At 39.3% G+C, this 27,071-nt stretch overlaps 1 protein-coding gene across 2 annotated transcripts; it reads left to right on the top strand.

The window, feature by feature from the left end:
• Positions 1-795: 795 nt before the first annotated feature.
• ckap5 (cytoskeleton associated protein 5) lies at positions 796-27,071 on the top strand. Of its 2 annotated transcripts, XM_029522630.1 has the most exons (44): positions 796-896; positions 3,733-3,829; positions 4,692-4,885; positions 5,813-6,019; positions 6,163-6,334; positions 6,427-6,559; positions 6,652-6,752; positions 6,902-7,015; positions 7,240-7,344; positions 8,408-8,497; positions 9,216-9,380; positions 9,669-9,797; positions 9,895-10,074; positions 10,209-10,310; positions 10,465-10,575; positions 10,892-10,984; positions 11,284-11,469; positions 11,547-11,641; positions 11,805-11,988; positions 12,138-12,274; positions 12,479-12,653; positions 12,835-12,948; positions 13,365-13,493; positions 13,609-13,803; positions 13,895-14,021; positions 14,923-15,008; positions 15,367-15,477; positions 16,093-16,215; positions 16,591-16,740; positions 16,831-17,034; positions 17,107-17,242; positions 17,424-17,617; positions 17,700-17,872; positions 21,245-21,418; positions 21,505-21,625; positions 21,737-21,916; positions 22,035-22,222; positions 22,452-22,527; positions 22,647-22,835; positions 22,955-23,092; positions 23,190-23,273; positions 23,391-23,550; positions 23,637-23,758; positions 24,916-27,071. In XM_029522630.1, the coding sequence occupies exons 2-44, from the start codon at positions 3,773-3,775 to the stop codon at positions 25,174-25,176; spliced, it is 6,165 nt and encodes a 2,054-aa protein (XP_029378490.1). In that variant the 5' UTR covers positions 796-896; positions 3,733-3,772; the 3' UTR covers positions 25,177-27,071. The 2 variants fall into 2 exon arrangements, with proteins under 2 accessions (XP_029378490.1, XP_029378491.1); XM_029522631.1 differs by lacking the exon at positions 15,367-15,477.

A 27,071-nucleotide genomic window follows, 5' to 3' on the forward strand; every position in this document is an offset into this window, starting at 1 on the left:
ACAGTCACCAGGCCAACATGTCAGCATTTTAACACTGTGAGAGGAATACGAATAGGAAGCGCAAATGATTAATTCATTCTTAATCTTCCCATGATTGGATTGTTTCTTGCCATATTATAATTATATATACCCGTAGCCACTCATAACTTTGCATATAATGGAAATATTTTCATTGGGTGTGCTTAATTTCACACCAGCCAATAAAATCTGATCCAAAGATAAGCGTTGATGTGGTGGACCAATCAACAAATGATTTTCATATTTTGAGGGCGGGCCATAGTTCAAATTCAACCAATCAATGACTTTACATGACGACAAATAACGATGGTAGTTACACCGTGACTGCTTAACGGAATCTAAATATGTCACACGTCTGTACAACATCAGGTAGTGTGTATTCGCACTCGTTGCTCTGTGTTTGATACCGCATGAAGCAAAACTGAATATGAAGTCGGAATACACCCGAGACTGACACAGCCGAAGCAGTGCTCATGTATCCGCCCTTCTGTCTCTCCGCCCTTGGAGGCATTTCCAAAAATTAGAACAAGTTGGAAGTTGGCAGCAACGACACAACCGGAAATTCCCATTAATTCAAATTTAAAATTGGAATTAAAATGTTCCCCTGCAGAGTTAAGATATATAAATAATCAACGCCGCTTCCTGCAATCGTAGGTTTCTCGAATACACCAAACAGTACAAATATATATGTTAATTAATTCGAAATTTTGTATTACCAAGAGACCTGAGCATGCCAGCTTTATTTTGAAACGGAAGTCATGTGTTGCATTGTATGTGTCACTGGGAACGCTTGTATAAAGCTCGGCTGGGCTGCTCCTTGGTAATTCCATTATCCTTCCCATCAAACTTGACTACCAGCGACGTATTGTCTGAACCAGGTAACTTGGCCATATATACAATTATTTTCTGATTTCAGTTAAAATCTGTATATGACTGTGAATCCGTGTGATATGTTTTTGTGTTTGTGCAGCTCGCGTTGTTAACTGCGTTGTTAGGCCTGGCTGTGTTGGCGCGGATGTTTCTAAGCAGCTAACGGCGGATGCCTACAGTTAGCATTCAAATGGCCTCGCGATTTACATTTTCTGGACCCAATAAGTTTGTACCGGACATGTCAACAAGACGATTATTTGCTGACAGCCGAAGGTGCATCCACCTTCCGCTAAAGTTGAGCTAACTAAAGACAGCGACGTAACGTGCACGTAGCAACTGACGTTGTTGCTAAGTTAGCTAGTCAATGGCGCTCATCTGACTGACCTGCTGACTGCTAGTTAAGATGCAGACCACTCCCGGGTTGAGCAAACTGAAAAAGCTATTACTGACCGTGTGGACAATGGTTGGGCCATTGCACATATAGCATAGCGTGGGCAATCTGATTGATAGACACCCACCATGCACCCAGGACTGCGTTTCACTCTAATGTAGTCTTGAGTGCATGGTGCGTGGTTATTACTAGGTTATATTACTAAACTCAGCAGACAGTCCAGAGTTTAAAAAAGTGAAACTGATGCAGTGCATGAATTAGATTTAAGCCTCCAGACCCCCCTCCTGTGCTGAAAGGGCAACAGTACATGATAGACTGATGTCTTAATGCATGATAAGTAACTTTTATACCAAAATTGGAAAGCTTTTCTCAGTTTCTCCATTACTGAAAGCAAGAGTGATCAATTTAGAGCTTATTAATACTACGTCTTCTTAATGCAGTTTCTAAAACTGGGGTTTTTAAAAACCCAGTCATCTTTTCAAGAAATAATGGGATTTTTACAAGAGATGCTCTGATCAGCATTTTTGGGCCCGATTACTAATTACAGATCACCAAAATCATGATCTGCCGATTGCTGATCACTGCCATGATCATCACTTCCATATCTTTTACTTATAATCTAGCAGAGTGTGTGCTGTGCGCCACATGTAGGGGGAAAAAAAAGTCACGAGTGATTTACATCACATGATCGGCTTTTTCTGTGCTTTTGGGGTTCTCTAATTAAGCTATTATTTTAGGCTAATTTCGGCTGATCAATTGGAACATCTCTAGCTTTTACACTGGCATTTGGATCACTGCAGAGAATAAGATCGGCTACAAAACTTTGGAATTTACAGATGTTGTACAGTGTGTTAATTCTCACCATTTTTGTTGTTTGCCAGGGCTGCAAGGTAAAACTTAATCTTTTGACTGTAAAGAAACCACCCCACTGTTGCATTACTAAAACCATCACAGCCACTAAACTTCCAGCTTGGAGTAACAAATGCTACTACAGTGATCTAATTCATCTTTACATTTGTTCAGAGCTTCAGCCATGTTAGTTATGATCAAACAGAGTCCGTTTTTCTATGGACATAGAAATAATTGTATTTATAATTTGAACATGTCGGAGGCAGGGCGGAGAAGTTTATTCCTCAGTATAAAAAACAATGCTTATTGGAATTAGGAGTCATCAATTCTGGAGTCCATACACAAAACAAGACTGGATGTGTGAGTTGAAACTACTTAGACTTGTATGGAGGCCTCACAAGAAAGATGGCAAACTTGTGTTCAATAAATGTTTTTGCATAAACCAAGAAAGGGTTATGCAGTAAAGCTAAAGAATTCAGACAGTTGTGTTAGTCATTCATGTAATCATACATTGTACAAGTCATTTTTAAGTGGAGACAGTTTAATACAGTGGTTACTCCCTTGACAAATTGGTATCCGGAGTAGATAACTCCAAAGATGCAACGTCAATTGATCAGTAATTTAACAAAGAACTTAAATAGCAACAAAAGGATTCAGTGCAGCTGCTAAACATTTCTGTTCATTTGTCTAAATCATGGTTGCCTGTGATATAGTGTTTTAGCCATGAATAAAATGGAGGAAGCGTGCACCCGATAGTTGCAAAACGCAGATTGACTCCCCACAACATGGCAGGGAAAATGCCATTCCCTGAACAGAAATATGCAATTACCCATATATCATAACAAAGAGTCTTTTCTGCCTATTAGCTTGAACAGCTCATTATCCTCTTGGAAAAGGAAAATTCCAAGTCGATTGAAGATTTAGCATCTAAGTAAATCTATTGCAGAATGACTTCAAAGTCATTCAGACAGTTTAAGTGGTGCAGTCAGAACTCAAATCACAATTCAGTAGAGATGCTCACACCAGGCATCCTGACAATAGTGTTGAGCTAAATTAAGTTATGTTTCTCAGGCTAACATCACAATTTATGACTAATCCTTGCAGAAAACCAGGTAATTTCAAATGTTTCACATTTATTTAACCCTCTGCTTATTGGAACAAAGCAAATAACTTATGTGCTATGTTCTATCTATCAATTTTTATTTTATTTAATTTATTATTATTATTATTATTATTATTTTATTTTTTTATTTTTGGACTAACCTGAAAATGGCTGCTATTAAATAACCTTCAAGGTTTTTAAGTTCTGTGCCATTGGGACTTGTGCATAAGACTTCTATAAAGTTGTACCTCTTGGCAATAAGGAAATTGGCATAATGTTGGGGTAATTTGTAATAATGTTCTATGTAATTGTTGTATAACAATTTAAACTGAGTTTAAAAAAAAAAAAGTGTAATTTTGGTTGTCTTTGGTGTTGATGTTCTCAAGAAAATGTCCAAGTTGAGACACGATGCAACGATTTTGATTTTAGTAATTCCTTCAGCAGTGAACTGCAGTCAGAGTAAAGATGAATCGCAAATGTAATTGTATAATCTGTTTTCCAGTTGAGTACATTTGGGGAAGCCCACCCCTTGAGTGGCCATCATGGGGGACGATAGTGAGTGGATGAAGCTTCCCATCGACCAAAAATGTGAACACAAGGTGACTTTTTCAGTTTTTCTAAAGATTTCAAATAATGAACAGAGATGTTACTGACTCTTCCAAAGAAAACATGCATGCCTTTTTGATGATGACAGTGCGCACTGGCTAGTTGTTATTAGTTTCTAGCTGGTATTAACTGTCTCAGCTTTATTGGACTGTACATGTCTTACATTCACAACTAACCCAGACACGTCAGCTGTCTGATTAGCTTTATAAATACTCACCCTGTTTTATTGCATCCTTATCCCCCAAATCTTTGAGTTTGGGATTAAACTAATGCACAAAGCCAATCTGTTTTACCATCTATCTGTAAATCAATCAAGCATGACATCAATTTTGGTATACTATACTGTAAGCGTTTAACAGTAAACAATGCAATGCCATACAATTCTTGTTTATGGGGTTTGATTTTTACCCTTTTCTCAAAAAATTTCCCCCGAAAATTACCACCCCAATATCATCTCAAACTCAATCTGGATGGTGGAGGCTGGTGATAATCTATACCTGGTACTTTGCCTGATAATCCTTTGAAAATATCCAGACCATTAATTAATTATTTCTACTAATAAGCATTGTTTGTGTATAAAAGCCTGCTATCTCACATTCCTAATGCTGTATTCCTAATGTTGTGTTGCAACATTAGTAAGTTGCAGAATAGCTGGCTCTTTCATCAAGATCCCTTATACACAAAAACTGGGATAACAATGACTCCCAAGTTGGATCTCAGTAAACCTTTAAATGCCAGTAGTAAAATAGTTGATTAAAAAATTAATGTTTTTTAGACTCATGTGTTCTCTGTATGTTTCCATCTATTTCCTACCCTTTTCTTTTACCTATGTTGTTTTATTTTTCTTTCCCCCAGGTGTGGAAAGCCCGTCTGAATGGTTATGAAGAGGCGCTGAAGTTGTTTCAGAGGATAGAAGATGAGAAGAGTCAAGAGTGGGGGAAATACCTTGGACTAATAAAGAAGTTTGTCACTGATTCTAATGCTGTGGCTCAGCTTAAAGGCCTGGAAGCTGCTTTGGCCTTTATTGAGAATGCACATGTAGCTGGAAAGTAAGCAACTTTTGTGTATATATGTTAATGGATAAAATCTGCAGGGATTTCTTGGCATGATAAAAGGATTGCACCGTACTGTAGCATTTGGGGACCAGTGAGAAACAATTGTAATTTAAGGCCTAATCAAATATCTGAACATCACAACCATTTTTTATATTACTATTTCAAAAAATTTGAAAACTCTCTTTGGCTTTAAATTGAGAAAAAGTTTCATCAAAAATCTTTGCCACCCTTTAAGTTTTTAAGCTTTGTCTAACTCGCAGTAGAGCTGTCTTCTGTTGTTTCCGGCAGGGTAATGTGATGCTTTTCTAGTTGTCATTCATGATGAGATGCCTGGCAGTTGATCTTGTTGATGCTGTATGCATCAGCTCCAGTTGTTATTTTGCCAGCAAAGCAGGCTTCAGGACACCACGTGCCACCATTTGCGTGCGTGCGTGAGATCAGCCTGTGGACTGTTCACTAAATAAATTCGAAAAAGGGAGATGTGGGATGTGATGACCAGCTAGGAGGGGGTGATAGAGGAATGTGGCCTGACAATGATGTAGAGTGGAGCCAGCCCAACACTGTGGCACAACCCAGATATTGTTTCAGATTGTCCTCGGTGGTTGAACTGACAACAAAAAACTGCTCTTTCTAAAATTTGTTGAACTTAATTTTTCTAAATTTTCGTGAATTTCCGGGTTGTAGAGTGAAGTCTTACTTGACTGTTACTATTGGTTCATCAGTGCTAAAGTGAAATTGCTTGCTCTTCAGTCTAGTGGCAAAACACTTGCATTAACTTTATTTTGTATTTTAGTTTTATTTTTCTTTTTAGAAAACTCTTCTTACATAGACTCAGAAAAGTCATCATTTTCAAACTTATGTCTTCTTTGGTCCAGTGGTGTTCTGATTGACTGTGTTTGCATCGATCATCTTCATTTTCAGGACGGCTGGTGAGGTGGTGTCTGGTGTGGTAACTAAAGTGTTCAACCAACCAAAGGCTCGAGCAAAGGAGTTGGGTACAGACATCTGTCTGATGTACTTTGAGATAGAGAAGGCTGAGGTTGTTCAGGATGAGCTTTTAAAAGGACTGGACAACAAGAACCCCAAGATAGTGGTGGCCTGCATTGAGACACTAAGGAAGGCACTTAGGTTGGTGACACTTTCCTTGCTCATAATGTCTACTCTCAGAAACTTTCAACATAAAAGCATTGTTTTTCCTTTTACACAGTTAGCCTCCACAGGACTGATGAAGTGACTGATGACTGAATTTTTCATCCTCTGTCTTCCCATAGTGAGTTTGGATCAAAGATAGTAACATTGAAGCCAGTAGTAAAGGTTTTACCCAAGCAGTTTGAGTCCAGGGAGAAGGCGGTTAGAGAAGAAGCGAAGCTGCTTGCTGTAGAAATCTACAGATGGATCAGAGATGCTCTGAGGCCTTCACTGCAGAACATCAACTCTGTACAGGTATGACACACTTGTGGTACACACTCACCCATTTTAATATTCAGCTTTGAGTAAGGTTAAATTAACCAAAGCTTTTTGTTCTGTCCCTGCAGCTTAAAGAATTGGAAGAAGAGTGGGTGAAGCTACCTTCATCTCCTCCCAAGCAAACCAGGTTCCTGCGTTCCCAGCAGGATCTGAGGGCAAAGTTTGAACAGCAGCAAGCCCAGGGTGCAGCAGAGTCTGATGGTAAGTTTAAGAAGGTAGCAACCGTGTACATATGCAAAATGCTGCTTTTGTTAAGAGTTATGGCCCCATGTCTGAGCCTGTTTGTCTTGCAGGGGAAGATGTGGCAGAAACAGTGGCTGCAGTGGATCCTTATGAACTGCTGGAAGCTGTGGAGATTCTCTCCAAAATGCCTAAAGACTTCTATGAAAAAATTGTGGGTTAATCTGTGTAAACTACACAAATGTTGGCCCTAAGTCATCTATAAACAGTATTTAAAAAAAAAAAAAAAAAAAAAGTGTATGCCCAGTGGCTGAATGTATGAACAGAAACTGACTTTTCTCTCTGGGCTGTCTGCTTCTGCAGGAAGCTAAAAAATGGCAGGAGAGGAAGGAAGCTTTGGAGGCTGTAGAAGCTCTGGCCAAAAACCCCAAACTAGAGAATGGAGATTATGGAGACCTTGTCAGAGCGTTAAAGAAGGTAAAGACTGAAATTTTTGGGCGTGCTTGTGTGGAAGTTCAACAACTATTCCCAAAAAGTGGGGGCAATGAATATGAATGACAAAAAATTTTGTATTATTATTATTATTATTATATAAATTGCCAGCATATCTAATATGAGTGATAATTCAAAAAGTTCTTGTCATAAATTAAACATGAGTCTAAGAAGACTTGTGTTGCTCACTTACTGGTTTTATGTTCCAGGTTGTTGGGAAAGATGCCAATGTGATGCTTGTGTCAATGGCAGCTAAATGTCTAGCTGGACTGGCCGCTGGTCTCAGGAAGAAATTTGGAACATATTCAGGACAAGTAAGTTAAAGAAAGTTATTATGTACAGGTGGCACAAAGAACTTTATTTTATTCCTTAAATTTTATGCAAGAAATGGCAACAGCAGCATTCAGACATTCACAATTTTTAAGGAAAGAACATTAACACTTTTCGAAAGTAATACTGGGAAAATGTAATTTTGTTGCGCTATTTTCTTTGAATATGTAACTAATCATCTATGCATCCAGATGCATCCATTTTCTACTAATGTAAAGGCACGGCTAACCTTATATTGGTAATATCAGTTGCCCTCATATACCAAAGCTCTGTTTTAATTTTATAGATTTAATTGCACCCAACAGATTTAGTTGCACCTTTTCCTCACAGCTTTTTGATGTGGCAGTTGCATAATAAAAGTATATATATATATTTTTTTTTTTTTGGTTGTCTGTCTGAGCATATACCCAGCAAAGTTCGGCCCGGGGGTCCTCCTACCTGAAACTCCTACAAAATGATAGATGTGCTGTTGAAAAAGAAAAAAAAAATCACTGATAACTCACAAGAATTTTAAATGCTCTTAAGTAGAAAGAGACATGGATAGAAATGTATACTCTAACTCTGAGGCATTAGGGAAAATGACACAAAACTGCAACAGAAAGACGAAATGGTGTTGTACTGTACAGACACTCCCCAAGTTAAGAAAAGGTTAGATTCTGATCGGCCGTTCGTATCATTTCCTAACAGAGCACCACTTGGCGCTAACGCAATTACAAAGAACTGTGATGTTTGTGTGGTATGGGCTTCGATGCTGCGCTGTGTGGGCAGCAGTGAACTTGTACTAGGCAGAAAAGGCGTGCAGAACAAAATCTGAGCTCCAGGTCATAAGTAGAGTAGTAACTGTAATATATAAATTAGTTATGGATGCGTTGAGAAGGAGTGAGAAGTTTGGTACGTCATGCAGGGTTCCTGGCAGTGTGTGCTCCCCCTATAAATGTGGAAGCTGTAGGTACTATGAACTTTTGAAATTATAATCTGATCAATAAGGGTTAAGGGTCAAATGTGAGAAAAGGGATTCAGAATTTTCCTTTAATTTTGTGTCTTTAGGTGGTTCCAACTATTCTGGAGAAGTTTAAGGAGAAGAAGCCTCAGGTTGTCCAAGCCTTGCAAGAAGCAATTGATGCCATCTTCCTCACTGTAAGTATGGTGTAATTACAAGGACTTGATACTTAGTTTTGAATGGATTTTTGACTCAAGCTGCAAGCTACCATGTATTGCTGAAATAACTGACAATTTTTTTTTATTTCAATTTTTTTTTGTGTGCAGCAGGTGTTTTCTGAAAAAGACATTTACTCTTTACTAAATCTTTACTTGATGAAATATATCTTGTGGTTATAATGGTGAAAGGGAAAATTGGAGGATTTCTTTTCTAACCCTAACCCTATTCTAAGATAAGTTGTGGGTAACAGCATAGGGAGGGCTTAAAAGATTTAGATTCAAGTTTTATGGCTTGTTTGCAAGCCTTGTAGTTGTGGTGAGTGTTCTCCATGAGTCACTCCAGCGCAGATATGATATGTCTTCTGTAATCCTTGTATTCCAGAAGAATAAAACTAGGGCTCTCATTTTGAAAGTAATCGCATGTGTCTATAATGAAGATGGCCCAATTTAAGAGTAGTCCTTTTTCTAGCTGTGAAAGTTCCTTTTAATGATGATTAGTCTTTTCAAAAGTCATTCCTCAGTTGGCTGATCATGAATTCACTCAACTGTTGTGAACATTCATATAGTGTAGGGCAGTCTGACTCTCCAGACCAGCTTCTAATGCATTTGAGAGGATGCATTGATCTAAGTTGGTTTGGTTTTCTCTTATTAATTTATTGTTTGTTTTTTTTTTTTTCTTTTTTCTTTTTTCCCCCAGACCACTCTCCAGAACCTCTCGGAAGACATCCTGGGTGTGATGGACAATAAAAACCCCTCTATTAAGCAGCAGGCTTCTCTGTTTCTAGCACGCTCCTTCAGGCATTGCACACAGGCCACACTACCCAAGAGCATCCTCAAACCCCTTTGTGCTGCTCTCATTAAGGTACAAAAATCACACGTTAATATATTAAAAGAATTGTTACCTCCCTGCCTTGGTAACATTATACATCATAACTGTTTTGTTATTGTTCTCTCAATGTTAGGCTGATATTGAAATAAGGATTAAATAAAATACAAAAAATTAGAATTAAAGTACTGCTTTTTGGGAGTAATATGTCCTTATGCTGCTGCATGGCCTGTAAGAGTCCATTATTGCTCATGACAGACAAGGAGAGTATCATTAAATGCTGTTTATTAAATCACCACTTGTATTTTTCTCCAACTATCACAGCAAGTAAATGACTCTGCCCCAGAGGTGCGTGATGCTGCGTTTGAAGCTTTGGGGACGGCCATGAAAGTGGTGGGAGAGAAAGCTGTAAATCCTTTTTTGGCTGACTTGGATAAACTCAAACTGGATAAGGTGGGGACGGTGATGAAAGATGAAAACGGTGGTAGCTAATTCCAAATTGTTTGTCATTAAAGGCAAAAGGGGTGTTCCATGTTTTGTATGAAAACAGATAAAAGAGTGTGCTGACAAAGTTGAACTGCCTGGAGGGAAGAAGGGTGCAGGAGGAGGAAGTGGTGGAGGTGGTAGTGTTGCGGACAAGAAGTCTGCAGCTAAAGCTCCTCCACCTGCTGAAGCTCCACTCAAATCTTCTGCCCCATCCAAGAAGACACAAAGTGCTGGCACCAGCAAGGTATGCACAGAGCCATTCACATATATGAAACTTAAGTGGATAATTGGTCCTCACTTTTGCTGAATGCATACATGTTATGACTAAGTATCAAAGTGGCAGAATCTGTTTGGAGCAGAAGTGTTTTGTGTTTGCAGTCATCAGCAGGTGCCTCTAAGAAAGGCAAACCAACCTCTGCGGGTGCTGGAAAAAGCAAGAAGGCAGCTGAGAGTAAAGAAGGCACAGAGAATGAACTATCGGTAAGACTGCACTAATCTGCAGATCTGATATCTCAAAGGTTCTAAGATGATTTTATATCATATCATATTTCTATTGGAATTTCTGAAAACTTTACTGTTTTTTTTTTTTTTTCTCTCCCTTCTTCTCTCTCCCCTATTTCTTTCTTTCCCTCAGGCTGAAATGTGTGAGGAGCTGGCAGCAAATGTGCTTCCAGCTTCCTGTCTCCAGCAGCTGGATTCAGCCAACTGGAAGGAGAGGCTAGCTAGTATGGAGGAGTTCCAGAGGGTAAGTGCAATGGTTGGAAGATAGCGTATTATTATTATTATTATTATTATTATTATTATTATTATTGGTTTATTTTAGTTTCCCAGTTGTTAAAATTCAAAGCTTTTATTTGTAATGTGAATGTAAATTGAATGTCCGTTGTTTAACTGTAGCCCAGAGAGTGAGTGTGAGTGAGACCTCATCCTGATTGAAGCCATTATAATGATTTTTGGTTCATAGACTAAGCAATGGAAAAAGTCTGAGCCACTACTTGTGAAACCATAATGTGTAGAAATGTTAATCTATAGATCAATTTTGTGATCGATTTTGTGTCTAGGCTGTTGAGACTATGGACAAGGGGGAGATGCCCTGCCAGGCCTTAGTCAGAATGTTGGCAAAGAAACCAGGCTGGAAGGAGACCAACTTTCAGGTAACTGTCTCATATTCAGCTTCAGCATCTGTTTGTTTTTTTTTTATTTTTTTTTATTGTAATTGCAGTTTTTGTTTCATTTCTTCTTTTTATTTATACCAGTGTATATTTATTGGGGGTCATGATATGATCATTGAAAACATATAAATGGGATTGTGTAGAGAAGGTGGTAAACATGCCAATCTACCCTCAAACTACAGTTTCTAATCACGAGGGTGATTCCTTTTGGTCACACCCACAGTAAATGCCTTTTACTGGGATGTATCTTTTTTTTGATGCCATGTCTCATCTGTGTATAGGTGATGCAGATGAAGCTGCGCATTGTGGCTCTCATAGCTCAGAGAGGGACATTTTCAAAGACATCTGCGAATGTGGTTTTGGACGGCTTAGTGGATAAAGTTGGAGACATTAAATGTGGTGGTAATGCAAAAGAGGGACTGACAGCTATTGGAGAGGCCTGCTCATTGCCATGGACTGCAGAACAGGTTTTTACCCAATGTTTTCAAACTTTGAGGAAGATGCACCTAGGTATACTGTATTTACAAGGTTTCTGTTTTTTCAGGTTGTCTCTATGGCATTTGCACAGAAGAATCCCAAAAACCAGGCAGAGACTCTCAACTGGCTCGCTAATGCCATGAAGGAGTTTGGCTTTGCTGGGTAATGTCCATAGTAATTTGGGCAATTTGTTACAACTATGTGTTACAAAGTTCACAAAATTTCAAATGACCAAAGTTTGACTGTTTCTACTCAAGGAAGCAGAAAAGGTTGTTACAGCACCTTAAAGATGTCTGTTTATCATTACCCTTCTCTCTCTTTCCAGTGTCAATGTGAAGGGTTTCATAAACAATGTGAAGACTGCTCTGGGTGCAACTAACCCTGCCGTTCGGACGGCAGCCATTACCCTGCTTGGAGTGATGTACCTGTACATGGGGGCTCCTCTGCGCATGTTTTTTGAAGATGAGAAACCTGCTCTCCTTGCACAGATTGATGCTGAGTTTGAAAAGGTAAACACTTGTGAGGTGCATCAAACAAGACAGCAAGCAGAACACACAAGTAAACTGAAAATTAACTTCTGATCACTCTTAAGAACAGCTTTCATACAGGGAGTGACCTGTGAGGAAAACTTAGATTTGTTTGTTTATCCCCATGAAAGATGCAGGGCCAGTCTCCACCACCTCCAGTCAGATTCACCAAGAAAGCAGCATCGGAGGAGGAGGGTGACGAAGAAGAGCAGGAAGAAGATGCAGGAGGACAGGATATCATGGACTTACTTCCCAGAACAGATATCAGGTGAGTAAACGGGACAAAGCCTTTGTTTGAAAAAAAAAAAAATAAATAATAATAATTAACCATCAATGTGATTTAATCTTACTAATGTTATTGTAGTAACCTTAACAATAATTAAATAAATAACAAATTTAATTCTTAAACCCCTGAAATCAGCACAAAAACAGAACAACCTTTAACTTTGGTTCTGCTTTTCGGTTCTTAAAGTGACAAAATCACCTCTGATCTGGTGTCCAAAATTGGGGATAAGAACTGGAAAATCAGGAAGGAGGGTCTGGATGAGACTGCAGCCATCATATCAGAGGCCAAGTTCATCACAGCAAACATTGGAGAGCTGCCGCTTACCTTGAAAGGACGACTCAGTGATTCCAACAAGATCCTGGTTAGTAAGATAGTGAGGCTTTCCTGTTTATAATAATTATATCAACATTCACACTCTCTCCACATTCTGTCCATGCACTGCAAACTGCTCTTCACAACAAAACAGTTTTTAGATAATATCGATCATTTATGGTTTGATAAATTTAATTATAGGTGAATAAAATTTGTTTTATGGTGTCTAGGTCCAGCAGACCCTGACTATTCTTCAGCAGCTGGCTGCAGCAATGGGACCTGGACTTAAGCAGCATGTTAAACCACTGGGAATCCCCATCATCACTGTACTGGGAGACAGCAAGGTACTGGGCACATACAATGAAGTCAAAAACGCACCATCAGCAGTAAGGCTCTGTGTCCATATGCAACACTAGGGGGTGGGATGAAGAGGAATAGACATTACACTACACTGCCACGTTCCCTGGGTGATCTTCATTACTTAAATTGATGTTTTTGTGTATTAATTCAAAGAAGGAATGTGATCAAATTACCAGAAATAGATTAATTTAAAATTGAACTTTTCCAACAACTCAAAATCAATCTAATCAGTCAGTATACAGTAATTATGAACAACAGAACTAGAATTCAGTGACATGGTAATTAAATGAAAAGTACTGTAAATTACAACTTTTGGAGATTTGTAATCCCTGTACATGGAAACTAAGATTAATCTGAAGAGAAGCTAGAAATCTATTGATGGTGATACATCTCTTTACAGTCCAATGTCAGGATGGCTGCCATGACCACTCTGCAGGCCTGGGTGGAGCAGACTGGGATGAAGGAATGGCTAGAGGGAGAAGACCTGGCAGAGGAACTGAAGAAAGAGAATCCCTTCCTACGACAGGAGGTATCCACACACATACAGAGTTTGTCTTGTTTGAGGAGGCCGATCTTGTATTCTGCTTATATGGATACTTTTCATGATACAGATCACAGATAAAAAAACTGGCTTTGTCACACAGGTACTTGGCTGGTTGGCAGAGAAGCTGCCCACCTTGAGGACAGTACCTGGGGATCTGATGCTCTGTGTCCCTCAGCTTTATGCCTGCCTGGAGGACAGAAATGGAGATGTGAGGAAGAAAGCTCAGGATGCCCTGCCCACCTTTATGATGCACCTGGGTTATGACAAAATGGCCAAGGCCACTGGGAAACTCAAAGTACTGAACTGATACATTTTAATGCACATTTATTCGTAATTCACAGTTGATTTGTCTGCAATATTGGGGTTTTTGTTCTCTCATCCTACAGCCTGCTTCCAAGGATCAGGTTGTAGCCTTGTTGGAAAAGGCCAGAGCAATCATGCCAGCCAAACCTGCTGCTCCTGCTAAAACTGGAGGGGGCAAAGGGTCTGCAGAGCAAAGCAAAGTTGCTTCAGGTTGCAATGCATCACAATGAATCATTGACATGACATTTAGAAATATTATCTGTTTCTTATTTCAGGGTGAGTTTCAGTAAATATGTTGCATCTTTTGACAGTGTATAAGTCTAAAATTCCATGGGTATTTCCCTCAAAAACACTGAACTATATAGATATGGAAGCAGTTAACAGGGTCCACACAACTGAGAGGACAGTCTGATTTGAGACTTTCACCTGTTAGACTGGGCATCTCGTCTCATTCTCTCTGTGGTTGTGCTAATGGTGGCAGTGAACTTACTTAAATAAATGAATGGATAACAGTCCAAATTGGTGCATATTTGATCAAAGGAAAAAACAAAACAAAAAACAGCACAGGTAATGTGTAATGTTTGATTGACTGGAGAATACAAATTGAGACCTCCCCCCCTTCTCGAAAGTGACTTTGAAAAATGAAGACCAGTGGTTGTGGTTCAACAGCTTATCTTCCATCTGTACCCACAGAGATCATCTCCCCACTGTTCATGATGCCAAATTTCATAGCAGGGCTTCCCAAAAATAATATATTAATTAAATAATATTAATGTTGTAGTTATTGCTCCAACTGAATTTTGAGAATCACTTGTTCAATTAATTTTAAAACATTGTCAGTATAAAAGAAGAAAACTTAAAAAAAAAAAACACATTGTAATATCTGGAAGAGGCGATTAAATCTTGGGATTTCATCATTCTAACATTTATCCTCCGATATTCCTATCCTAATAATGCTAGGGTTAGAGTGGACAATTTTAACAAGTCTAGCTTAACCTTGTCTATGTGGGAGCAAATGCAGTGTTGTTTAAAAAAAGCAAACAAACATCTTAGGGAATTTACTGAGCGGAGTTTAAGGGTGTGACCTGTGACCTGTGCCTGTTTTCTACAGCCCCCAGGTCTCAGCCAGCTAGTGAGGACTTGAATGACAGTAAACCTGAAGTGAAGAAGGTCAGAGGAGGAGTTGCCGCGAAGAAGGTATGCCTGTCTGGGTCCAACTCCTATTAAATTTTTTTAGGGTGTACACTGGGACAGACTGCGAGCTGGTAAATAGATACTTTAATGGCTGCCAGCCAGACTGGAACTGTAAAAAGACAGAATTTCAATCCCTGTACATTTCAATAATGAGTACACATCCAGCCTGTGTCACTGATTGACTTTTAAATTACTACACACTATTTGTAGTTCTGGATCAGTCTGAATATTCATGGTCACCAATCACCAATGTGCTTAAGTTGTTGGCCATTTTGCTTTTGAGCTACATAGGTTTCTTAATTTCTTTTTTTCATCATTTCCTGTTAGTCGAGTATAAACCATGGTTTTTCTATTCATCCAGCCTCCCTCCCCTCCTGAGGAAAATGTCCCTCCCCCTTCCTCCAAGGACAAGGACAGTTATGCTAGTAAAAAGCTCCCCAGCAAAGGCAAGGCTGCCGCTGGTGGTCAACAGGTAGATGTGTAACAGATGTCCTTATGAAGAGTGGTGAAACTCAGTTCAAAATCTCTTTGCACTTCATCTCCCATCTTCTACTCTTTAAAACCCTCTACAAGCAGCTAACATGGACAGAGTTTCTCAGTAGACACTTGATAGTTATTAACCATCGGCCAGTTTCCCTCTGCCTTGTCTTGGTACTATCTTGGCTCAGTATAATCCTTTGTTCGTCAAATCGCTTATTTTGCCACAAAATATATAATCACATAATCAAATGCACATGGTGAACATTTGTGAGGTAACATCTGTTTAATGTTTTAACACAGTTGTTCAGTATATGCATGCTTGCAGAAATGGAGCGTGAATTGTGGTCACTCACGGCTTTAGAGTCTCAAGTCAGCACAGTGCATGAATGCGTCATTCAGTGTTTGGATTTTTCGGAATAATGTCACTTCAATGTCTCCACATTGTGCATTAACCTCCACAAAGATCTTCTGTTTCTCTCCTGTTTCTACTTTTACTGTCACTGACAACTCACTGGAAATGTGAAATGTGGCTATACCTTAATTACTGTTACACATCCTCAGGTTCACTTGCCCTAGCACTCATTGTGATATTTGCCACAACTATCAGGGTGCAGCGGGTAAGAAGCCTCCAGCTAAGGGCATCAGGGATGAAGAAGATAAGTCCGGGCCAATATTCACACTCATCCCCAATGCTAAGGAACAGAGGATTAAAGAGGAGAAGCAACTGAAGGTGACTTACTTTACCACAGAAAACCTAAGCGCATAACATGTTTTCCAAGTTTCAGCTTGCAACTGCTGCTGCACAGGTCAACACCTGCATTATACCGTGCCCCTCCCGCCAACTGTTTTGCTACTGCTTGCACCTTTCCCCCTCTGAACCTTTTTCTTGACTTTTTTGATGCATATTTGCATCATTCGTTTAATTGTAAAGTTTGAACTGATGAAAAATTTACTTCTCATAATTATAGCTGAGTTGTACCAAAGAATGGTAATGTTGATTATCTATTTAAATGATGTTGCTATGGAGGGGGAAAAATCACTCGTGGTTTTAAATTAATGTGAATCAATGCCTGAAGGTGAACTTGCTGTTTCTTTTGAATTGTAGATCCTGAAATGGAACTTTATTACTCCTCGAGATGAGTATGTGGAGCAGCTGAAGACTCAAATGTCCACTTGCTTTGCTAAGTGGCTGCAAGATGAGCTTTTTCACTTCGACTTCCAGAGACATGTGAAGGCTATAGGTGTCATGATTGAGGTAATGGTTGATATTGTAATACAAGTAGTATTGTGTTTTAGGAGTAAATGTGTTCTGGTAATAAAGTTTGTACATTTTTGTATTTAACAGAGGTTGGAGAGTGAGAGTGAAGCCACTATTGGCTGTTTGGACTTGATCCTGAAGTGGTTCACCCTGCGATTCTTTGACACTAATACCACAGTTTTGATGAAGGTGCTGGAATACCTGAAGCTTCTGTTTGCCATGTTGAACAGAGAAAACTACCACTTGACGGAATATGAAGCTACCTCCTTTGTCCCTTACCTTATACTCAAGGTGAGCACTAAGAATGATAAAAGAAACCACTGTGAAGCTGTTTTTTGGCTCACTTTCCTCTCTCTTCCTCAGGTTGGTGAATCAAAGGATGTGGTTCGCAAAGATGTGCGGGCAATCCTGACCATGCTGTGTAAAGTTTACCCAGCATCCAAGGTCTTTCCTTTCCTGATGGATGGAACCAAGTCTAAGAATTCTAAACAGAGAGCTGGTATGTCTCTACACACAGTAAGCTAATTGACTAAAACAACAGTTTCTGTATAAAACATTCTTTTTTTTTTTCTTTTTTTTTTTCCCTTTCTACTGAAAGGGAAGGGCATGTAAGATGTAAGAGAATTGTGTGTGTCAAACTTATATTCTAACTTGTCACTGTTTCCTCCCTCTGTCCTCAGAATGCCTGGAAGAGTTGGGCTGTTTGATAGAGGGCTACGGAATGAACGTGTGCCAACCGACTCCAGCTAAGTCTTTGAAGGAAATTGCCGTTCACATTGGTGACAGAGACACTTCTGTCCGCAATGCTGCTTTGAATACTGTGGTGGCTGTATACAATGTCTGCGGGGACCAAGTTTATAAACTAATAGGAAATGTATGATCAAAAATCATTCAATTTTCATACTTATTTCAGCCCCAAAACCTGCTCTCTACAAATAATTCCTTATGTTTTTCAGTTGTCTGAAAAAGACATGAGCATGCTGGAGGAGAGAATTAAACGTTCAGCCAAGAAGACTCCTGCAGCTCCTGCTAAGCAAAGTACAACAGAGAGGTCTCAGAGGGAGCATCCAACTAATCCCAATGCCACCTTCCTCCGCAAACCAGCCCAGGAAGACCCTAATAAACTCAAGTAAGTTACCATTGTCTCATGAAATCAGACGTGAAGCTGAGTTAAATAAAATCAAGGTAGCGGGCTTATGTTCTTCAAGCACTTCAGTTTATTAGCAACACATTCAATTCCATTACAGTGTTGGAAATTTCACAGTTAAACGATGCAGTAGATCAGCTTATTTCAGTCCATATATTTTATTGTACAAAACAATGGCACAGCTCAGTGGTAGAGCTGTATACCTTCTTGGTAGAAGGCCTGGTTTCAAACCCTAGCCACAGCGCAAATCAGTGGTAGGCTACTGCAGGGCCCAAGCCCAGATGAATGTGGAGGGTTGTGACGGGGAAGGCATGTAGTGTAACAAAACTGTGGCCAAATCGATCATGCAAGTCATAGAGCTTGCTGTGCAAATAGCGAAAAGGGTTAGGGTATTACAAAAACAAAATACATAAAAACTGACAGTGTTTTAGAGGTATATAGGTGCATAAAAAAAGTGACTAAATCATTGATATTTTGAAGAATTGACATCTTTTGCATTAAATTTGCTGTTCTTTTGAATTCAATGTACTTATTCAGTTACATCCTAACCACATAAGGTCAAATGTGCGTGCAACATGTGTGGGAAGTGGTGCTGTAGCTGTCAATAAGTTTAGTAATTAAGTACATCAATTATTTCATTGATTAATCAAGTAACTGAATAAATTCCTTTGCCTTATTACATTTCTATGGTAAAAATTAGAAAAGGATAAAACATGCTTTAAAATTGATGTTTTTAAATGAGATTTTATTCACAAACTGCAATTACCATACATTCCTACTAGCATTCATTTCAAGTAGCACTCAATGAACTTGTTTATGTAATGTTCTGTTGTGTGCTCCACTCTGTTGACTTCATTGCTTTCAGTTTAAGAGCTGTGTCATGGAGGATGTGCTGTTACTGTTTGCAAAGTCCATTTGAAGGGATGCACTGCAGTGATTTTTTTTTTTTTTTTTTTGGTGCCTTGTTTTTTCCAACTTGAAATGATCCCACATCTTTGACATTTTCAAGCTTTTCTTCTTTTCTGTCATTTCGATGTGAAACAGAGGATGTATAATGTGGGTGAAATTAAGTAAATGAAGCTTGGATTCTAGAAAAATGTACACAATCGCTATTAGTCATTGAATTACTTGAGTGATTGTTCCAGCAATAGTGGGAGAATGGTCATGAAAAAAGTTTTACAAACTGTAGGAGGCAGCTCACTGTATTGTAAAGAAATTATCAAGAATAGAAGTATATAGAGTATAATGTTATATAAAAAAAATTATGCATAATGAAAATTTTCTTAAAATGCTTTTGCTCCATTGGACATCAGTTGAGTGTAAAACAAGATGTCTTTAAGTCACATGTGAAATGTTTTCATCCTTTGAAACTCCAGTTTTTCCAGTTGCCTTTCAAAGCATGTATTCCATTCTGTCATCTGCTGCCAACAGTTGTGGCTTAATTGTAGTCAGATTTGTACCATAAACTTTTTCATTGTTTGTATTGTGTTCCCAACAAATCTTTGCTCGTCTTCTCATCCTGTTTTATTCAGTCATTGCATGTTGAGTTGCTCTTACAGACACTTGGGACCAGGGCTGAAATGATTCCTTGAATAATTCCAGTACCTTGATTACAAAAAATTATTGAGGAATCTATTAATTTGAATAAATAAATAAATAATAAATGAATACATGAATAATAAATAAAAAATTAATTTAATACATAGCATGGTATTTCGCCTGGACCACAGGTGTTCTTGTCACTCAATTCCCCGGTCTTCAAAGCTGATGTGCAACCGACCATGGCACCTCTTGTCTTACTGCCTGTATCCACTTCTCTCGTCTTAAAGGCTCTTTTTTTTTTTTTTTTTTTTTTTCTCCTTCTTTCTCTCTCTCTGTTCAGTAGTTTATAAAAACTTATGTTGGTGTTTACGCTGTTAGTAGTGCACCCTACCACACAGCAGCTTTTGGCCATTTGTTTGTATTTGCTGGCACACAGAGAGTGACAAGAGACACTTTCACACAATACAAAGTCAATGGAGAGCTCTTGTTTTCCCCTCCAGTGTGGGCGGGGCTTAAATGCCCTCTGTCTCTCTGGAGGAAAGACTTGATGACGATGATAAAGATAAATGTTGACTGTCTAAAAAAGGAAAGCAATTGTTCATTATTAGGTGAAGTGACTTAATTTCTCATGTATATTTATAATTGCTGTTTAACTAAACAAATGTTTCATCTGATTACTCAATTAATCGATGGAATTTTCAATAGAATAACTAAAATTTCGATAGCAACAGCCCTACCTTGGGCATTAATCTGTCCATTGTCTGTAAAACCAACCTCATTCTTTGTGTCTCTGGCTGGCTGATGTGTCAGCTGCTTCACCTCTTCTGTCAATCTCTTAACCCTCATCTTTCTACCTATGTGATTTTCCTCCTTTCTCTGCCTGCCTTCCTTTCGGAGCAGGATAATGTATCGCACGTATAGGATGTGAGTACCTCTTCCTCCTCCTTTCCTCTTTTTCTTTTCTGTGTTGTCCCTGTAACAATGCATGCAAACTAATAACAATCATTCATAATGAAGGGCAGAATAGTTTGATCATCACTGAAGTCCATTTACCTTTAGCTTAGCCTCTTCAAATGGTAGGAGAGGGAGGTCTCATCTTGTTCTGGGCTGTCATGGTCGTTAACCACCAGACTAACGGTCAAATGTCCTGCCATCACTGCAAATAAGCATCGTTCCTCCATCCAGAACTTTTGGTCCAAATGGAGAATTTTAAGCATATAGTATTTATGAATCAACTGCCCTCTCTTTCTACAAGGTACATCACTGGTATACTTTATATTATTGCACAAAAAACTGATGGCAACTCTTTATTATGGTTTTGTTTATTTTATTTTATTATTATTATTTTTTTAACAATATCTATTGTTGAGACATCTAAGGTGTAAAATGTGTACCTGTGGCGTTTTTACCAGCTGTATATGTTGTAATTGGGCACTGTCAGACTTGACATAACTGGTAATTGTAGAATGTATAAAATTAAGAGGTAAATCCATCATGAGTTGCCCAAGCAGTCAAAGCCCTTAGTAACTAAGGGATGGTTCTCAGCTCACCTGAAAAAGCCTTAACAGCTTTATGTCTGACAACAGGCTCGGCCTTCTACACTGTGAGGTTGTAAGAACTAGAATCTCTAAATAAGCTTGCATTTATAGAACAGTGTCCTGTTGGGATAGCAGGTTACTATGAGCACTTTAAGAAATTATGGTGCTTTGTGGATTTTGTATATAAAGGTTTTTTTTGTTTGTTTGTTTTGTTTGTTTTTTTTCTCCCTGCTCAGCCTATTCATTTTCTTTTCCTTTCATATATTCTTTCTAGCCAAGCCCGTCAGAACACCCAGCATAGCGAGTCCTCTCACCCCTCCATTCCTAAAGAGTTCCAATTAGACCTGGATATGATCGAAATGGACCAGAGCAGGGTGTGTGAGCTGCCAGACCTTGTTCAACACAAGTTGGATGAGTTGCTGGAGCCCATCATGATCCCCGAACCCAAGTAAATGCACTCAGAACTGACAAAATATAAAATGCCGAAACACAATTACATCCAAGTGAATAATGTTGTATTTTTGTGCTTTGAAGGATGCATTCTGTCTCCCCACACTTTGATGACCTACACAACAGCACTGCCTCTACCATCAATTTTGTGATCTCTCAGGTGGCTAGTGGTGATATCAACACCAGCATACAGGCACTGGCACAGGTATAAATCTTGCATATATACACGCGCACACACAGACAGTGTTTTGGTCTAACACACTGTTTTGACATCATCAGTATACACAAATAAAAATATCTGTATTGCTGTCAACAGATTGATGAGGTGCTGCGGCAGGAAGACAAAGCAGAGGTCATGTCAGGACACATTGACCAGTTCCTCATTGCCACATTCATGCAGCTGAGGCTCATTTACAGCACACACATGGCTGATGACCGACTGGATAAGAAGGACATCATCAAATTGTACAGCTGCATCATAGGAAACATGCTGTCTGTGAGTCACTACCTGCTGCTATTGTTAATGTGACATGTCACATACTACAGAAACAACAGCTGTGAAGGTGCTTAAAAGCCTGTGCACTAACATGAACTTCCTCTTGCTGCACTGTCAGTTGTTCGCAATGGAGTCTCTGGCCAGAGAGGCATCCATGGGTGTGCTGAAGGACCTGATGCACGGTCTGATAACACTGATGCTGGACAGCAGAGTGGAGGACATAGAAGATGGACAGCAAGTCATCAGATCTGTGAACTTGCTGGTAATCAGAGTCCTGGAGAAGTCAGACCAGACCAACATGATCATGTTAGTATGAAGAAATAGTCCACATAAAAATTAAATGTCCCATTTTAGTTTGCTCAAGTGGTGAAAGTAATAGTCCAGACATTTCTCTCGCCAGAAATGTTTTCCAGCAACATATGGGAGTTTCAAAGAGGTTACCAAGCAGTTTCTGGGTCAGGATCTCTTACCATTTAGACCGGGAAAAACAAAGCAGCATCCACTCTATAAATTAACCATTGTTTCGTCTTTGCAGTGCTTTGCTGGTTTTGCTTCAAGACAGTTTAGTCGCAACAGCTGGCCCCCCCATGTTCTCTGAATTGATTATGAAGGTAAGGAGGATCCCACCACGGAACAGGAAACACCCAACCTCATTACAACCCTGCTGTGTGTAATGCAGTGGCTTACCACACAGTTCAGGCTGATTGTCCTTTTGCTTATGTGTGTTCAGTGTTTGTGGAGAATGATCCGCTTTCTCCCAGACACCATCAACAACATCAACCTGGACCGGATCTTGCTGGAGGTCCACAACTTCATGAAAGTTTTCCCCAAAGAGAAACTCAAGCAGCTCAAGAGTGATGTCCCACACAGAACTCTCAAAACTCTCTTACACACACTCTGCAAGCTCACTGGGGCCAAGGTAACACTTAAATGCTCTGGCCAAATGGCTTGAATCCTGATATATACCTATTTATTTTTTTAAGTAGTTAGTGTAGGTCTGGTAATTGTATAATAACAATGTGTATTAATAATGAACAGATCCTGGACCACCTCTCAATGATAGACAATCGGAATGAGTCTGAGTTGGAGGCCCATCTGAGACGGGTGGTCAAACACTCTGGAAACTTGTCAGGACTCAAAAGTGACCGAGGAAATGAGAAGTCTGGTCTGCGCATGGTGAGTGGCACAACAGAAACATTAAAGTGGCCAATCTCTCCTTCTGTATGAATTCCGTCGTGTAAGTGTAAAAATTTATTTGTCCTTTTGTTCACAGGAGGATCGAATGTCAAAGGCAAAGGTCAGTGACATCCTGTCTGAAATTTTCAAGAAGATTGGCTCCAAGGAGAACACTAAAGAGGTCAGCAGCTTTTGTGTTATAGCTCTGGCTATAGGTGCAAACCAAAGGGTTTAATTAAAGGTTTATTTACAAGAAAGAGTGTGAAAAACATGAAAAATGTTTAAATCTTCTTCACAGGGTTTGACGGAGCTCTATGAGTACAAACAGAAGTATTCAGATGCAGACCTGGAACCCTTCCTCAAAAACACATCCCAGTTCTTCCAGAGCTACGTGGAGCGAGGCCTTCGCATGATTGAGTCTGAGAGAGAGGGCAAGACTCGAATCCAGACTTCAGCTGGTACAACTGATAGCTTGCACTCTGGGCTTTAGTAAGCTCAAAGTCAGGAGTTTGTGGTAACCGTGTGTGTGTGTCTGTGTCTGCAGTGATTCCTCAGCATGGTGTCGACTCCAGTCTAAGCAGCAACAATGAAGAGCTCAAACCAGCTGTTTACTACGAGAGACTGAAGATCCTGAGACAGAGACAAGGACTGGAAAATACCTCCAGGGTTAGTGAACTCACGCACGTCATTTCTGGTGTCATCCAAACATTTGCTTTCCAAAGATGTTTTTGGTGTGTCTCTTTGTTGAATTGCGATTGCGTCTTATTGACCAAAAACAAGATTCTGTCTGGCCATACTGCTGCACTCCCCCATCTGGGGGTGTAGGGTTTTGATGGATTTGGTAAATTCATTTGAATTTGATCTCAATTGAAATGGGAGGAATCTGTGTGAAATTTTAAGTGCCTTGTTGAACATATAATGGAATATTTTTTTTTCTGTTAGTCTGATACACTGCATTTAAAGCTGATGATCAACAAGAACATCAGTAGAAGAAATCAGTGAAATGTAGAAACTGAATGTCAACAAGTTCTGTGTTGTCCACTAGAGAGCACTACAAGTTAATTAATTGTACAGACTTTAAATATTTAGGGTATATGATGTTTGAAGACTCGAAAAATGGAAAATAAGATGAGGCGAGAAGAGCTGGTGGCTCACCTCACACAAACAATATGTGAAGAGATGCATGAACCAAATACTAGCATGGCATGGGCCTGAAAAATGCATTACTTGAAGTAAGAACTCAACAACTTAATTAACTGAACAATTCAAACTTGAAGGTGGCAACTGTAGATGCTACCTGATCCACTAATGGTAACTTGCTGATGAAACCAAGTGTTAGCTTTTGCTTCTTTGCATACCAGTGTCTTGAATATAAATTGAACTGGCAGCTATTTGTATGGAAAAACCTTTCCATACAAATTTATCAGATTTATGAGTCTAAAAAAATCCATGAATTAGCAATATAAAGCGATATCATTTATAAAAATTGTGTCTTGAAAATTTGTTTTTCAGTTCAAGTGCAATTATATATTTCTCAAATCCCAACTGTTTGTTGTTGAATTTACTTTTAATAAATTAATTAATAAATAAATTAATTAAATCAATTACCGTTATGGGGGCCAAGTTATAGATAGATACTTTATTTATCCCGGACTGGGAAATTGCAATTTTGCAATTGAATTGCAATTGAAATTGCAATAGAACTATAAATATGGATAACTTGAAGTGTCATTTGTTGTTCATTAAATTTTGTTTGCCCAGTTTGTATGTAATAGAAACTAATGCAATTTCTTCTTCCTCCTCTTCCTCTTTCACTGTATCAGGGTGTTGGAGGCAGCGAGGACGAGTCTCAGCAGCGACCTGCCATTTCCTCCCTGCTGTCATCAAAGCCATCAGTGGCTTCCTCCACCGATATGCTCCACAGCAAGCTTTCTCAGCTTAAAGAGTCCAGAGAGATGTACCAGCAGGAACATAACGCACATTCCCACTCTCCAACACACACGCACACACGCTCAGCCTCACCGGCAGCCAACCTAGATGATCTGAAGAAACGTTTAGAGAGGATCAAGAGCAACCGGCAGTAATGAGCGCCAGCCTCCTCTCCACTTTGTCTCATCCACTCAGCCTGTGGAATCAACTGGTCGTAAAAAACACATCATCCTTTTTAACTTGCTCTGTGTTCTGGTTTGGGTAGATGGAAGTATAAAGCACTTGGACTCTAAAGCCCACCCCCTTCTGTATGTACAAATTTGGTAGCAACAGTAAAACACACCCTTGATTTTGAACCTTACTCCACCCACTGTGCCTGTGTGTTGTTAGAAATTAGATACACCCTGGTCTGAGTGTAGTTGAACACATTCAGACTGAACCTAGTCTGCAAAGAGGCTGGAATTGTTTTTTTTTTTTTTTTGTTTGTTTGTTTGTTTGTTTTTTTTCTTTCTCTTTTAACCTCCACGGTCAGACTACAGAAACCATCAGCATTTTTAGCCACGATTCAAACTCATTAATGTTTTATTCCTACATAAAAACATTTTAAGTGTTGACCATCAAGACAGAAGAGACAACGCTGAGTCTAATGTCTCAGTGAGCTTTGATGTGGTGTGTTCTGTATAGTGGTGTCCCTGCAGTTTGGTTTTCATCCAAGCTGTCACTCCCACTTCACCCCCCTGCTCTACCCTCCCATCCTGTCCTAGCCTTCCCTTTCCTTGTCTCTCTTGTGTACACTTTTCACTCCATTATAATTATGACATAGAGAACTTAACCCTTGTCTCTTCTTTAATGTCACAACACCGGTTGTACATATTTAAAAGTTTCTTAACCACTTAGGTGTTATGAAGCGCTTCTCATTGTGGTCACAGGAAAACACAAATGTTTCTTCCTTTTCCACCATGACATACCACATTGCCGCTGCTGTATTTGGGTGGAGAAATGTTGTAACGAGGTGACGTTTTTTCTCTGGCTGAAACTGAACACAACATCAGTTTGTACTTCCCATCAAGTTCACCTCAAGTTCTTTCAGTGGGGCCATCTAGCGCAGGATATTCATTTCCTTTTTGTTGGTGCCAGCAGATGTTGATAATGTTGATGTCTATTTGGAAATGTCACACGAAACATAAAAGCCCAACTTAAAGTTTCCATTTCAGATGCGTTTCCTGTCTAGAGTCCTGAAGAGCATTTCCACAAAGACATCAAGCCCTCCCCTGCCATCTTCCTCCCCCCATATACTTCAAAATGAAATTGCTCTAAAAGCCACAGCCGATAATAGAATATGTAGGAAACTTTTTAGTTTCATTCTGAAATAATTCTGTTGTGGCCTTCTAGTAAGTGATTGTCTAAAGTGGTTTTCAGTTCTCTTTCCTTAAGAGAAAAGTGCAAACTGGAAATGATCAGCTGTGATCAAAACAGATGTTTGGTGGTACACTGAGACTTGGCTCCTGAGCTGCATCACTTAGGAAGTCCAGACCTAGCAGAGCTGTGTACAGGGGCTGCAGTTGTGTGTTGGACTGTGCTGTGGGTTTTCAGTTGGCTGTAAATACTGTATCTATTGTCCTCTGTTAACACCTCCCCTCATTTATTTAACAGCAGAACAAGACTGTAGAGCCAACATGGCCGTCACTTCGAAGCGCATTAACCAAACTTGTTGTATATGCACGGCCCTTTATCCAGCTGAAGAAAGTTCATTCTATGTCTGTAGGCCTAAAGAGCATGACATGGAGGCAGTGATTGTTTTAATTTTCTCCTGTAAATAAAGTTTGCATTAATACAGGTGTTTAAGTAATTTTTATTTTTTTTTCCCCCGAAAGATGGCAATGAAGTTGGCCTTGGCAGTCATCTGTTCTGTAGCTGAATGTTGAGTAAAGGAGAACATAAATAACATTGTTTTTTGTATTTAATTCAGATGTCAGTCTTACGTTGTTGCTCTTCAGCTTTCCTTGTATAATCCATAGTGGAAAATGGCAATAAAGTCTTTTTTTTTTTT

This window comes from Echeneis naucrates, chromosome 16 (genome assembly GCF_900963305.1).
Source record: "Echeneis naucrates chromosome 16, fEcheNa1.1, whole genome shotgun sequence".
NCBI lineage: Eukaryota > Metazoa > Chordata > Actinopteri > Carangiformes > Echeneidae > Echeneis > Echeneis naucrates.